The following is a 14,047-nucleotide window of genomic DNA, read 5'->3' on the forward strand; positions in this document are numbered from 1 at the left end:
GCTTCAACGTGATCAGCCACCTTTCATATAGTTAAAACACTGTACATCGCACAGATAGCGGATAATATATTTCTCGATAGACATAAACATCAAGAACATTGCATCATGGAATGCATGGAGTAATCTATCAGATGTATGTTTAATTTCTTTATCCACTAAATTTCAGGGCTGCTCTTCTAGAAGGAAGAATAACAAAACATCCCGTTTCATTGTTTCATCCATAAGAGTACATAGTCCATCGTGCCATTTGATGCATAGAGATTTCATTTTATTGCTTGGTACATTTTGTTGGACTGTGTCAATTAACCGTCCGAATAAAAAAATGTCCAGAAACATGTAAAGGATAGATACTTTTGATATATGTTTCTCAACTTTCGTCATGTTCACACTAATTGAAAATACTGGTTAACTTTAATTATATTAATAGTGTCACATTCGACATTCCTTACAAAGGGCCGGTTCTCTATATGTTCGAATAAAACTAAGGCGATTACGGGTTTCATGCATTAATGCATTTTATAGTACAGGAAAATTACAGTAAATTTCCATTTTTTACTATGAATATATGATAAATATATATGTCAGAAAAATCTTCCTGGTACAAACGGTCTTTCATTGATACCATAATGCAGTTTTAAATTTCTCGAGTGTCATAAAAAGACTATTAAATAGACGACAATATAAGTGTTCGATTAACACTTACGATTTTTCTATCCTTTTTAATACCCTTATTTATCACATAATTATTTGGCATGTACTTATACAAGAGCATATTTCTAATAGTAAATTCAACATTTACACATTTCAGTTTCTGTTAAATAACATATTTATTACATTCGGCAACAAAACAAATAGACAAGCAATATTTATCCCATTGGGGACTAGCTTTACCCCACTCATCGACAATTATTTTTAAATGTTTTGAACAAGATTCCATGCTTAAAGTTTGTCCATTGAGAACCAGTCTGATATTATTAAAGCATTAATGCCCACCCACTCCGACCTGGACAGAGTTGTCCCTAAAGCAACACCATACGGTGTCTATATATCACAACACTCGTTTTGCAAAAGCTTTTTCAAAGTTATAAATTTTAATTGTAAAAAGATTTATATAACAAAAACGTTGTTACAAAAGGGTTATCGATCTCTATCAAACTACGGAAGGTTTTCACAAAATTTTACTACAGATCTCTGAATTTTAAAAAAAGTATAACACACACCTTATAAAACACATTCTAAACTTGATCTTACACATCCCGTATATTACAGGAATGTTGTTTATAAACTATGAAAAAATAAACATAACGTCCATTTTATTAAATATTAGTAAAAGTTGTAAGAAAAAAAGTATCCAAACAAAATATATACAAAACAAAACCTGTAAAGCATTGTGCATTTTAGTGACTGGCGCAGATACAATTTTTTATTTGCTAATGCAATGACTACTCAAATATGAGACTTTGTGGTCTTATTTCTCTTAGAGATCTAAATCCTACAAAAACGGACGGAACGAGTGGAATTTTTTATCTTGCAACTTGCTTAGTCCTGTCCCCTTTTCTGACTTTCGACTGATATCTTCAACAACTTGTATTGACCTTGTTTATGTTTAACTTTTATACAGACTGGTATTTTGTCACTAAAGTTAGAGCTTATTTTAGCGAGGAATTATTTTATAATTTACACTGTCTTGTCCCAGTGGCTTAAAAGAGGATAAACGTGAGCTTGCAGTCAAACATACAGATTTTTATAAAGGTGAATGACCGTTTAAAAGCCACCTATTTTCAACTTCATTTTCCTATCTTTTGTTTTATATGTTGGCTATGTTTCTTCCCTTCACCTCCACCCACCCTCGCCACTTTTTATATCTCCCCTTTTCATGATTTATTATCGTTCCCATTGTTTTTCGGAGAACTATTGCGCTTCATTTTTATTCATGTAAAAGTAAGTTATGTCTATCTAGGCTAGCTCACTAATATTTCCCTTTGCAATATTAGTGATTTCGAAGCTGATGTGAGTTTTCTGAAGTTCAAAGTATTTGTTCACCATTGCAAATAAGAATTGATACAATATCTGAACAGTAACGCATAGCTTATTGTCGGTGGGCCTAAATGCACCCGGCGATTTAGTTCGTTCTAATCCGTGTACAGTCATGTCTATACTGACTAAGTAGTATACATTTTTCTTAATTCTTCTTATTTCGCCCAAACTAAATCAACCGTGTTGTTAATAGCAAATCCGATGTGACTTTTTAACTTTCCATTAAGATTTGAACATACAGTAAAATGCCAACGTCTTTTCAGGCAATACTAATACAAATCAGTTTGAAACGCGAGTCACAGCTGAAGACAAGAAATACTCCGACAAAAATAGAAACAGGTATTTTGTAAACTTAAACGTTTAAAAAAGAATGACGTCATTAACTTAAAATGCTTGAAAATGCTTGACAGAATAAAGACCAAAGTCTTGACAAGACATGCAAATAACAATTCATGTTTATGCTGTATACCAAGTTTTATTTCAGTTGGATGAAAATTATAGAAACACTTAAAGAACACAATGTTATGATGCGTAATATTTCAAAGCCTAGAAAAAAAGCATTGCTCCTAATCGATAATCAGATAATACAATTGATCTTACAACATGCGCATATTCTCTTCGTTTTGATGGTGTATTCCATGTTAGCGGTGTTGAGTACACAATACTCTGATGTAGGTCTAAAGAAGGATATAACTCAAAAAGGAAATTATCGGAGATGAAATTCCCGAAAACAATATGTACCCACTTTAAGTTGATGCGTAAACCGAAACCCATTTCAACTGGATAGAAACTGTAGGAGTTTAGTATACAGACGGACTGAGGAACGGACGGACAGATCAAACACTATACCTCTCGTGACTTCGACGTTACCAAGAAATCTATGAAAACACTTCAATTAAAGAAATTAACGCTTTCAATATATCCGTAGAATAGTAGCATTACTATTGCAATATGCCATAATGTAGTCAAAAACGTAATATTAGATTATCGTCAATCGTAAAAAGTGGAACCGCTCTACGAGTAAGCGATTCTGCAAGCAATAAGTTAAACTGGTCTTTCGTGCGGTGTTTTCTCTTGCATATATATCTTGATTCATGTTTTGATTATGCATTGATTATCCGTTGAATTTTGTAAACTTTTGGCAACTTTTAAGGAACTTACATCGTGCTCTTTACTTACTCTTTTCCGGTTCCTATCCATCCCCGACCCCCACTTCCAGTTTTTACCCCATCTCTAATCTTGATATTGCTCAGATACTGAATCATTTAACATGCGTCAAATCCTTTTTCTTACCCTTTGTAACCAATCTCCGATTTAATATTATACATCGGTTCAATAGCTCAAAAACTAACAAAGCAAATCTAATCAGTATCTTGGTTTTCTGCGTAGAAATTTAGAAATTAACTCTTCTAAAGTGAAAAAAAAACATTCATATAAGGTAATAGTAAGACCAAAGTTGGAATATTCATGTACTATTTGGTGCCCACATACTAAAAGCCATATAGATCATATTGAGAAAAAAGAGAAGGGTTGCCAGATTTGTCACTAATCGCTGTTATAATACAAGTTCAGTTTCTGATATGTTAACAGATTTTAATTGGTCATCAATAAAGATAAGAAGATTTAGAGCTCGCTTAATTTTTAATTGTCCATCACGTTACAAAGTGGCCATATATCCGAGAAGAATTTATTAATGCCAACTGATTCAAGAGCAATGCATGGACACGGTAACATGTACAGCTTTAAATACTCATTTTCCCAAAGAATAGTCGGTCAGTGGAAAATGTTGCCCACTGTCGTGACATACAACAGCCACAGTTGACTCCTTTAAAGCTTTTGTCAATGTGCATGTCTTAATCTCTGCACTTAACCTTTAAACAGCAACCAGTGTATGTTTAGTTGTAGTGTTTTAATATTGTAAAATAATTTTAAATTTGGAAAGTTTTATTGATTTGGCACATGTACACACTTGATATAATATTATATGTAAAACACCATAAAATTTTATTCATCTTCAAAGTTATGAAGGAGTGTAGTAATTTAAGGACGAAGAAGAAGATTTCCGGTCGGTTAAAAAGCTAATTTATAATGGGTAAAAACGCTCTTTCAGGCCTGTGTCAAGTTTATGTACGTCATACCACTTTTAAAAACTAAAACTTATCTTATGACTTAATTGATTAAGATCTGATAAAACTTTCAGGGATTAGCCTGCATTTGTTTTGAACCAAACTAGCATAAAATGGTTTGGCCTTTAGATTCCATAGTTTTCTTGAAAAAAAAAAGAACACGTACATCTTTGGGCTGGAAAGACTTTTTGATGTTAAATTGTCATCTTGTAAGTGTGATTTGGCTTTTCAGAACCATATTAAGTGTAAGGATGACCTTGTACTCTCCTTATGGATTTGAAGTTTTAAAATACGATTCATTAGTAGACAAATCAAAGCATCTCGAGAATTTTTTGCACGGGTCGGAGCATTTCGGGTTTTTCAGCGCCGCAAAGTAGACCTCAGGACCGCAGAATGAACAATTACACAACAACAACAACAACTTCAAAGTTGGGTTTTTTACTTTCGGTTTCATAAGGTAAACAAACAGTGTTTTCTCCTTTTAGAATGTACATACTTGATTAGTTTTAGTAGTATGTTTTTTTATTATTTTATTTCTAGCAATGGAGTATAGGTAAAACAATCAGCTTACGAAGAAAATACTCTTCCTGAATTTTCCGAAGTAGTAGTGTACACAGCTAAATTATTTCGGATAATGGATTGTGTTGTCAAGTAATTTGATGCCTGTCCTAAGATATGGGCGTTTGGTAAGGTAATTAAAACATGTGGACTTATGTATTATTTGAACCTGATTAACACTAGAGTGGATGTCTCTCCTGCCTTATTTCTGGTTTAAACTTTAAATGCTGATAATGAAATTTATGGAAGTTTCTAGAATTCTATAACTAATCTCAGAAATTGAATCTTTCTTGGATGTCCCTGATGTCAATATTATCAGGTTTTCAGATAATTACGGGGCCATAATTACATTTATATCGAGATCTGTTACATTGCTAAGTGTGATCAGTATTGCTAACTGTCATGTCCACTGAATTGAATCAAAACAAAAATTAAACCATTTAACCCATAGAAAGTGCTGAATGACACAAATTTCTACTACGGATATATTGATAGCATTCATTTCTTTAACTGAAGTGTTTTCATAGATTTCTTGGTAACGTCGAAGTCACAAGAGGCATAGTGTTTGATCTGTCCGTCCGTTCCTCAGTCCGTCTGTGTACTAAACTCCTACAGTTTCTATCCAGTTGAAATGGAATTCAGTTTACGCATCAACTTAAAGTGGGTACATATTGTTTTCGGGAATTTCATCTCCGATAAGTTCCTTTTTATATCAATTTTATTTTTTTACGTGTTCATCTACCTGTGTCCACCATTACTTATACTAATTACTATACTGTATACTGACTATTCAAGTTATGATAAATAGCACACTCTATTTTGCTGTTTACTTGAGTAAATTTTATTAACTTGTTAAAATGTTTTTGGTATCAAATGAAAGGTTTTGATCCATATTGAACAATGATGATAATTTTAAACACAGGTTCTCATTAAAACTTGTAAATAATGTTGAAACATTGGCTTATTGATACCTGTACCTCTGGTGTGTTAAAATTATGTATTAAGAAAAGTCTGAATATTAGCTATATCTGACAGGTTTTATGGTTCGGACACTCTAGCACCTTACAGTCCAAGAAGGCAAGGTTCCTGTGGGTAAAAAAGTCATTAATTTCTGTTAAACACAATTGCTGATAGAAATTACTGATTACGTTCCAAACATCATGAATAATTTATTAATTTCAATTGTTGTTCTTTGGTTGTCTTCTTAAAGAATAGTCATCTATAGCTTTTATTTTGTCTGAAGTTCTCTGAACAGCCCATTGTGTGATTTGACTATCAAAAAATCCAAGAACTGTGATAGCTACAGACACTTTGCGGTGACATCCTCCTGCCCTCTTCCACACAGCCTGCCCGCCCCTGCCACCTGTCCTCCAATTACTTTTTATACATTGATTTTTTAAAACATATACTGAAATTGTAACATATTTTATGCTTTATGACCTTTTCTCAGTTAATTTTAAAAGTTGGCAGGGTTGGGGTGGTGGTTGGGGGTGTGGCTGGAAGAAACTGAACTCGGGTGTGTGGCTTTAGCATCATTCACAAAATTGATTCTTTATTGAGAAAGAAATTGCATGTTGAATTTAAACATTAACAGAAGTATATATTATATAGATATGTTGTAATATGTCACATGTGACTATAGACACTGTCTGTTTGTTCTTAGTCATTAAAGTCTTCTCATGGCTTCAGATGAACCATTTAGAACCTGATAAGACTTGATCAAAGTGATATGTGTACTTTTATTATAATTAAATTGTGCTGCAACATTTTTTATCAAATATTTTTTAAAGCAGTTGCTGAGTCACTAAACTAGTACATGCCACATTTTTTTGTCCATCCTTACAAATTAATGGGTTCTACATATGGTATATAACCTGGAGTCATCAAACTTTATAGGATTGTTAATCGGCATATCAAGGTGTCCATTAGGGGTTCTGTTTTGAATTTCATTCAGTAAGACCAGAGTAATGGCCCTTGGCTTAGTCAAGAATATGCATAAATGACCTTGTGTAACATGTATCTTGAAAAGTATTTGACCTGAGCCTAATATAGTCTCTGACCAGAGCAAGAAATATTTTCAAATTCTTCTATTTTTTGCTCAAATAATGTTTTCATGTTAGATACGTTGAAATTCACTACACTATACATGTTTATATTGAAACTTCTCATCATGTAAATGTACTTCATGTACATGTGGTCTCTGTGGTGGGAGGGTCAAAATGCGTGGGAGGCCCAACCAATCCCTTCCCACCAAACACCGTCAAACATAACCCCCATTCAGAATGACTTTGTGCTCTTATTAAACTTTCAACCTTTTGCTTCATTGTTTGCTGACAAGTGTTGTTTATTTAAGAAATAATTTATAGCAAAACAGTGCTTTATCACTATTTATACACGATGGGCAGTTATACATCGGGCGTAATAATTTCACGAGGGCGCAGCCGGAGTGAAATTATTTCGGACGACGTATAACCACCCGAGTGTATAAATAGTGATAAAGCACTGTTTTGCTATAAATTATTTCGATTCAAATATGTTCTTTATTGTAAAATTTATATCAAATATGATGGAACTGTTTCTCCGCGCAAGCATGCGCCAATAGTAGGTATTTGTTAAAACACGCCAGGACAGGAAACGGTAATACGTCTTGCGGCAGAATTCAGTTCAAGTGAAAATTATTGCGAATTATTCAGCAAAGCGAATAACTAATTCAGTATGTGTATAAATTGATCAAAACATTTGTGCAATGTGACATTTTGTTTAAAACATGTTATTAAGTAAAATATTTCATGAAATTTGAAAGCGCTATTTCTCAATGCGTACATGGCGCTAAATATCACATTGACGTGACGTCAACATAACATCGTTGTGATGATTAAAGCATTGTTAGCCATATTAGAATATAAAATAAAACTTGTCTAAACAGTTTCTTTTTTTATTTTCTTGAAGTTGACATTTTTGCTACGTAATTAAAGTATTTTAGAGTAGTACTAAATGTTCAACCCTTATCATGCTGGACATGACTGATTCTGCCTTTGCGACCAGTGTAGATCATGATCAGCCTGCACATTTGTGCAGTCTGATCGAGATCTGCTTTGTTTGCTATTCAGTCAGTATCTTTTTTGGTATGCACCCCTTGTAACAGTAAATGGTACTGTCAAAATTGAAAGATGGACAAGTTCATTATAGAAATTTAGCAGGGTAAAGGTTACAACAATTTGTTGAGTCAGGGTATTGATTGAACTGAAGCTTGAAGTAAGGAGAATGTTTTTAATCTTTTGACCTCTACTCTTTATTTCCGTTTACACTTGGTAGAATTTATTTCCTTTTTCCTTATGTAGGCACATGTAGTAAATCAAAGGACTTATTGTAACAATTTCCTTTAACTATTTATACATATGCATTATAAGTGTAATGTACTGTTCAAACTATTTAGGTATTTTAGAGTAATTACGTATTTACTTTGTGAAACATACATGTAAGTAATGCATACGTACAATCAGCCTGGTTTACATAGTAAGTTGGACATGAGAGTCTCAGTTATGTGATTGCAAGTTTACTTCCCGGATGAGATGAATGAGCTGTGGTGATTTAACAGTTGACAGTATGACTAAGTCATGCGTTCTCCACCTCTGATTCATGTGGAGAAGCTGTCAGTTATACTCACTCCTGGTAGTAAATTGGTTATATAAACAGAATGGTTCAAACAGGCTGACATACATGTGTATTCTTGTGTATTAATATATTTGAAAGCAACAAGTTAAAACAATTTTACTGTAAATTGATTATGTATGTTCTCCATCAAGAGGCACAGTGGTGCAGGGGTAGCACATCACAACCTCTGGCGCCCGTTTCTCGAAGCCTACTTAGGACAAACCTACATAGGACAAACTTAAAACTTCCAGAACATCATTTTTAGCAGGTTCATCTTAACATCTTTGTTATAATGCATTTGAATTGCAATAATGTCCAAGTGCTAAAGTTACACAAACCAAAGTTTATCATACCTTTTAGTCAATTTGACTGTTACATTAGTGATTGTCCTTTGAGGCTGCCATTTGCAAAACAAAAAGGGAGATAACTTTAGAAATCCAAAGTAAATGATGTTGCCCCCTTTTTTGAGCAGTTTGGGTTCCTACACCCTGGGTTTGATGGTTACAAATATGGGTCATCTGTCTGTAAAGGCACGCAAAATGTAAATGTTTCCAAAGAAATCTTTAATTAGTGCTAGATGGAAAGTCTAGGTGGAAAGTCTAGCTCTAGGGTTAGTCACAAAACCCCAAAACACTAAAATGTTAGCTGATCAATTACTGGATATACCTTATTTGGAAGAAGTGATAATTATTTTCTTAATTGAAAGTACACATAAGATTTTATCATTCAATGCTTGAAATATTTTGTGAGCTGTAATGTTTTAAAGTGTTATTCTTTCTTTTCTCAGATCGTATGTTTTTCTAAAAATGTGTGAATATTGTCTTGCCAAAGTCGATTTTAGTTTGCAGATGGCCATGTTTAACTTTTGATGATATTCATTTTTCATATATAAAAATGTCCTTCTAAACCGTCACATAATTTGTGAGCACATTCAGCAATTGATGTTTAACCTTTACCATGCTAAATTTCTAAAATGGACTGGTCTATCATTCAATTTGGGCAGAACCATTAATTAGTTGAAGGGGTGTTCACTGAAAATTTACAGAATTACTAGTCAACAGTGCAGACCATGATCAGCCTGCATGGATGAAAATCTGTATCCTTCTACCTTTTTATTAGCTCACCTGTCACAAAGTGACAAGGTGAGCTTTTGTGATCGCGTGGCGTCCGTCGTCCGTGCGTGTGTGCGTAAACTTTTGCTTGTGACCACTCTAGAGGTCACATTTTTCATGGGATCTTTATGAAAGTTGGTCAGAATGTTCATCTTGATGATATCTAGGTCAAGTTCGAAACTGGGTCATGTGCGGTCAAAAACTAGGTCAGTAGATCTAAAAATAGAAAAACCCTGTGACCTCTCTAGAGGCCATATTTTTCATGAGATCTTCATGAAAATTGGTCAGAATATTCATCTTGATGATATCTAGGTCAAGTTCAAAACTGGATCATGTGGGATCAAAAACTAGGTCAGTAGATCTAAAAATAGAAAAACCTTGTGACCTCTCTAGAGGCCATATTTTTCATGAGATCTTCATGAAAAAGAGTCAGAATGTTCACCTTGATGATATCTAGGTCAAGTTCGAAACTGGGTTATGTGGGGTCAAAAACTAGGTCAGTAGGTCTAAAAATAGAAAAACCTTGTGACCTCTCTAGAGGCCATACTTTTCATGAGATCTTCATGAAAAAGAGTCAGAATGTTCACCTTGATGATATCTAGGTCAGGTTCGAAACTGGGTCACGTGGGGTCAAAAACTAGGTCAGTAGATTTAAAAATAGAAAAACCTTGTGACCTCTCTAGAGGCCATATTTTTCATGAGATCTTCATGAAAATTGGTCAGAATGTTCACCTTGATGATATCTAGGTAGAGTTTGAAACTGGGTCACGTGGGGTCAAAAACTAGGTCAGTAGGTCTAAAAATAGAAAAACCTTGTGACCTCTCTAGAGGCCATATTTCTCAATGGATCTTCATGAAAATTGGTCAGAATGTTCATCTTGATGATATCTAGGTCAGGTTCGAAACTTGGTCATGTGCGGTTAATAACTAGGTCAGTAGATCTAAAAATAGAAAAACCTTTTGACCTCTCTAGAGGCCATATTTTTTCAAGAGATCTTCATGAAAATTGGTCAGAATGTTCATCATGATGATATCTAGATCAAGTTCGAAACTGGATCACGTGCAGTCAAAAACTAGGTCAGTAGGTCTAAAAATAGAAAAACCTTGTGATGTCTCTAGAGGCCATATTTGTCAATGGATCTTCATGAAAATTGGTGAGAATGTTCAGCTTGATGATATCTAGGTCAGATTCATAACTGGGTCATGTGCGGTCAAAAACTAGGTCAGTAGATCGAAAAATAGAAAAACCTTGTGACCTCTCTAGAGGCCATATTTTTCACGAGATCTTCATGAAAATTGGTCAGAATGTTTACCTTGATGATATCTAGGTCAAATTTAAAAATGGGTCACGTGCCTTCAAAAACTAGGTCATTAGGTCAAATAATAGAAAAACCTTGTGACCTCTCTAGAGGTCATATTTTTCAATGGATCTTCATGAAAATTGGTTAGAATTTTTTATCTTGATGATATCTAGGTCACATGTGCTCAAAAACTAGGTCACTTTGTCAAATAATAGAAATAACGACGTCATACACAGTTCAACACTGGGTCATGTGGGGATAGGTGAGCGATTCAGGACCATCATGGTCCTCTTGTTTATTAATTTGTGCTGTTTGCTTGACCTTTCAGGTAAATTGTTTACATGTTGTGTTATTCAATGCTTATTCTGCATTTCCTCATTTATCATTTTCCATATTTCTTTTGAATAATGAATTTATGAATTATTGAAATGCGCACTGACAGTGAGAACTGAAAATCTGTGTCCTCCTACTTTTTAGCTCACCTGTCACAAAGTGACAAGGTGAGCTTTTGTGATCACGCTGCGTCTGTCGTCCGTCCGTGCGTAAACTTTTGCTTGTGACCACTCTAGAGGTCACATTTTTCATGGGATCTTTATGAAAGTTGGTCAGAATGTTCACCTAAAATCACCTTGATGATATCTAAGTTCGAAACTGGGTCACGTGAGGTCAAAAACTAGGTCAGCAGGTCTAAAAATAGAAAAACCTTGTGACCTCTCTAGAGGCCATATATTTCATAAAATCTTCATGAAAATTGGTCAGAATGTTCACCTCGATGATATCTAGGTCAAGTTCGAAACTAAGACACGTGCGGTCAAAAACTAGGTCAGTAGGTCAAATAATAGAAAAACCTTGTGACCTCTCTAAAGGCCATATTTTTCATGGGATCTGTATGAAAGTTGGTCTGAATGTTCATCTTGATGATATCTAGGTCATGTTCGAAACTGGGTCATGTGCGGTCAAAAACTAGGTCAGTACATGTAGGTCTAAAAATAGAAAAACCTTGTGACCTCTCTAGAGGCCATACTAGTGAATGGAGCTTCATAAAAATTGGTCAGAATGTTCATCTTGATGATATCTAGGTCAACTTCGAAAGTGGGTCACGTGTCTTCAAAAAGTAGGTCAGTAGGTCAAATAATGAAAAAACCTTGTGACCTCTCTAGAGGTCATATTTTTTATGGGATCTGTATGAAAGTTGGTCTGAATGTTTATCTTCATGATATATAGGTCAGGTTTGAAACTGGGTCAACTGTGATCAAAAACTAGGTCAGTAGGACTTAAAACAGAAAAACCTTGTGACCTTTCTAGAGGCCATACCCTTGAATGGATCTTCATGAAAATTGGTCAGAATGTTCACCTTGATGATATCTAGGTCAAGTTTGAAACTGGGTCATGTGCCGTCAAAAACTAGGTCAGTAGGTCAAATAATAAAAAAACCTTGTGACCTCTCTAGAGGCTATACTTTTCATGGGATCTGTATGAAAGTTGGTCTGAATGTTCATCTTGATGATATCTAGGTCAAGTTTGAAACTGGGTCAACTGTGATCAAAAACTAGGTCAGTAGGTCTAAAATTTGAAAAATCTTTTGACCTCTCTAGAGGCCATATTTTTAAATGGATCTTCATGAAAATTGGTCAGAATTTTTATCTTGATGATATCTAGGTCAGGTTCAAAACTGGGTCACATGAGCTCAAAAACTAGGTCACTTTGTCAAATAATAGAAAAAACGACGTCATACTCAAAACTGGGTCATGTGGGAACAGGTGAGCGATTCAGGACCATCATGGTCCTCTTGTTAATTTATTTGTGCTGTTTGCGTGACCTTTCAAAGACCTGAAGAGAATTACACATGTTTATCCATTTAAGCCCTCTACAGACGGTAGGTTTTTGTTGTACAACAATTAAATTCAAGATGTACAGCCAAATATTATCGTGTGTATGATGCTATTCCTTGATTTCGTAAATCTTAAGTCTTGACTTACAGATTAGGACATGTTCTATTTCGTAAGTTTTGCCTTACGTACCACCCACGTTGACAAGCAACAAATTGGTAAATAATTAGTTGGTAAGAGGCAAGTGAATGAAATTCCAGAAACAACTGCCCAAAAAATAAACACAAATCTGAATATAAAATGGCTTCTAATGCATAATGGTAAAAGGATGACACTGAAAAGTTAAATGATTTGAGCCGCGCCATGAGAAAACCAACATAGTGCGTTTCCGACCAGCATCCGCGCAGTCTGGTCCATGCTGTTCGCTAACGGTGCAATAGACTTTGAAAGCAAACATCATTGATCCTGACCAGACTGCGCGGATGCACAGGCTGGTCTGCATCCATGCTGGTCGAAAAGGCACTATGCTGGTTTTCTCATGGCGTGGCTCATTTGTGTCAAGCGTAATTAAATTCACAGGAGATAAAAACGTGAATATTATTTTTTATTATTAATGGTTACATTCTTTTCAGTACCTGATGCACTATGTTTACTAGGTAAATCTCTGTATGAATTATATGGGAATGGAATACTGTCTGTATGTGAAAAATGTACAATTTCAAAATTGTACATCTTTGAGATAATTAGTGTTGTACAACAAAAACCTACCGTCTGTAGAGGGCTTAAAAGTGATCCTACTTATACCATGTTCAGACTGCGTTTTTAATCCTATATTAACTTGGGTTTATTTTTTAAACTCGTTTGCGTCCACACTATATGTGGTTAAGACCGCGAATTATGTAAAGGTCAAGTGGTTTCTGTAATGTAGCATTAAAACTACCTCGGGAGGTGGTTTTAATACCATATTAAAAAGTAATACTACAGAAGAATACCATGAGTTTCTCTTTTGTATCAAACAATTGATGCTGTGGCTGGCAAAAGTAATTGGAGTGTTGATAAAACACAAAACATTAAATTGTGACATGGAGTCATGCTGATCCTCAAAATGGACTATTGATGGAATGAACAGAAATTCTTAGATGAACACAGAAGTTTAAACATTGATGACTCCTTCTTGTTTCTGTAAGCCTCCTTCTTTGTAACCTTTTTTGCTTATTGAAAAATATTTGTTAACTTCCAGTATTACATGTATATATTTAAACCACGTTTCTTTGCCTAGTGTGGATGCAAACTAGATTATATTTTGATGGGTTTTAAATGTTAATTACCAATTATAGCCAATTAGTGCCTGATAAAAATAAAACAGATCTGCTTGTGTGAACACGGTATTACAGGGTAACAAATTTTGGTCTGCGCATAGGCAGTATCAC

At 34.6% G+C, this 14,047-nt stretch overlaps 1 protein-coding gene across 3 annotated transcripts in view; it reads left to right on the plus strand.

Annotated features, from left to right (window-relative positions):
• Positions 1 to 4,503: 4,503 nt before the first annotated feature.
• The window catches only part of LOC123557478 (uncharacterized), a 56,586-nt gene continuing 47,042 nt past the window's right edge, over positions 4,504 to 14,047 (plus strand). Inside the window, exon 1 of one of the 3 annotated variants that reach the window (XM_053543796.1) lies at positions 4,504 to 4,620. Coding sequence is in view for 1 of the 3 variants with exons in the window: in XM_053543795.1 (XP_053399770.1) it covers positions 4,823 to 4,849 (27 nt within the window). In the remaining 2 variants the exon portion in view is untranslated. Of the gene's footprint in view, positions 4,621 to 4,648; positions 4,855 to 14,047 lie in introns of those variants that run through there. The other 2 variants (XM_053543797.1, XM_053543795.1) reach the window with 2 other exon arrangements.

The sequence above is a fragment of the Mercenaria mercenaria genome, chromosome 5, assembly GCF_021730395.1.
Source record: "Mercenaria mercenaria strain notata chromosome 5, MADL_Memer_1, whole genome shotgun sequence".
NCBI lineage: Eukaryota > Metazoa > Mollusca > Bivalvia > Venerida > Veneridae > Mercenaria > Mercenaria mercenaria.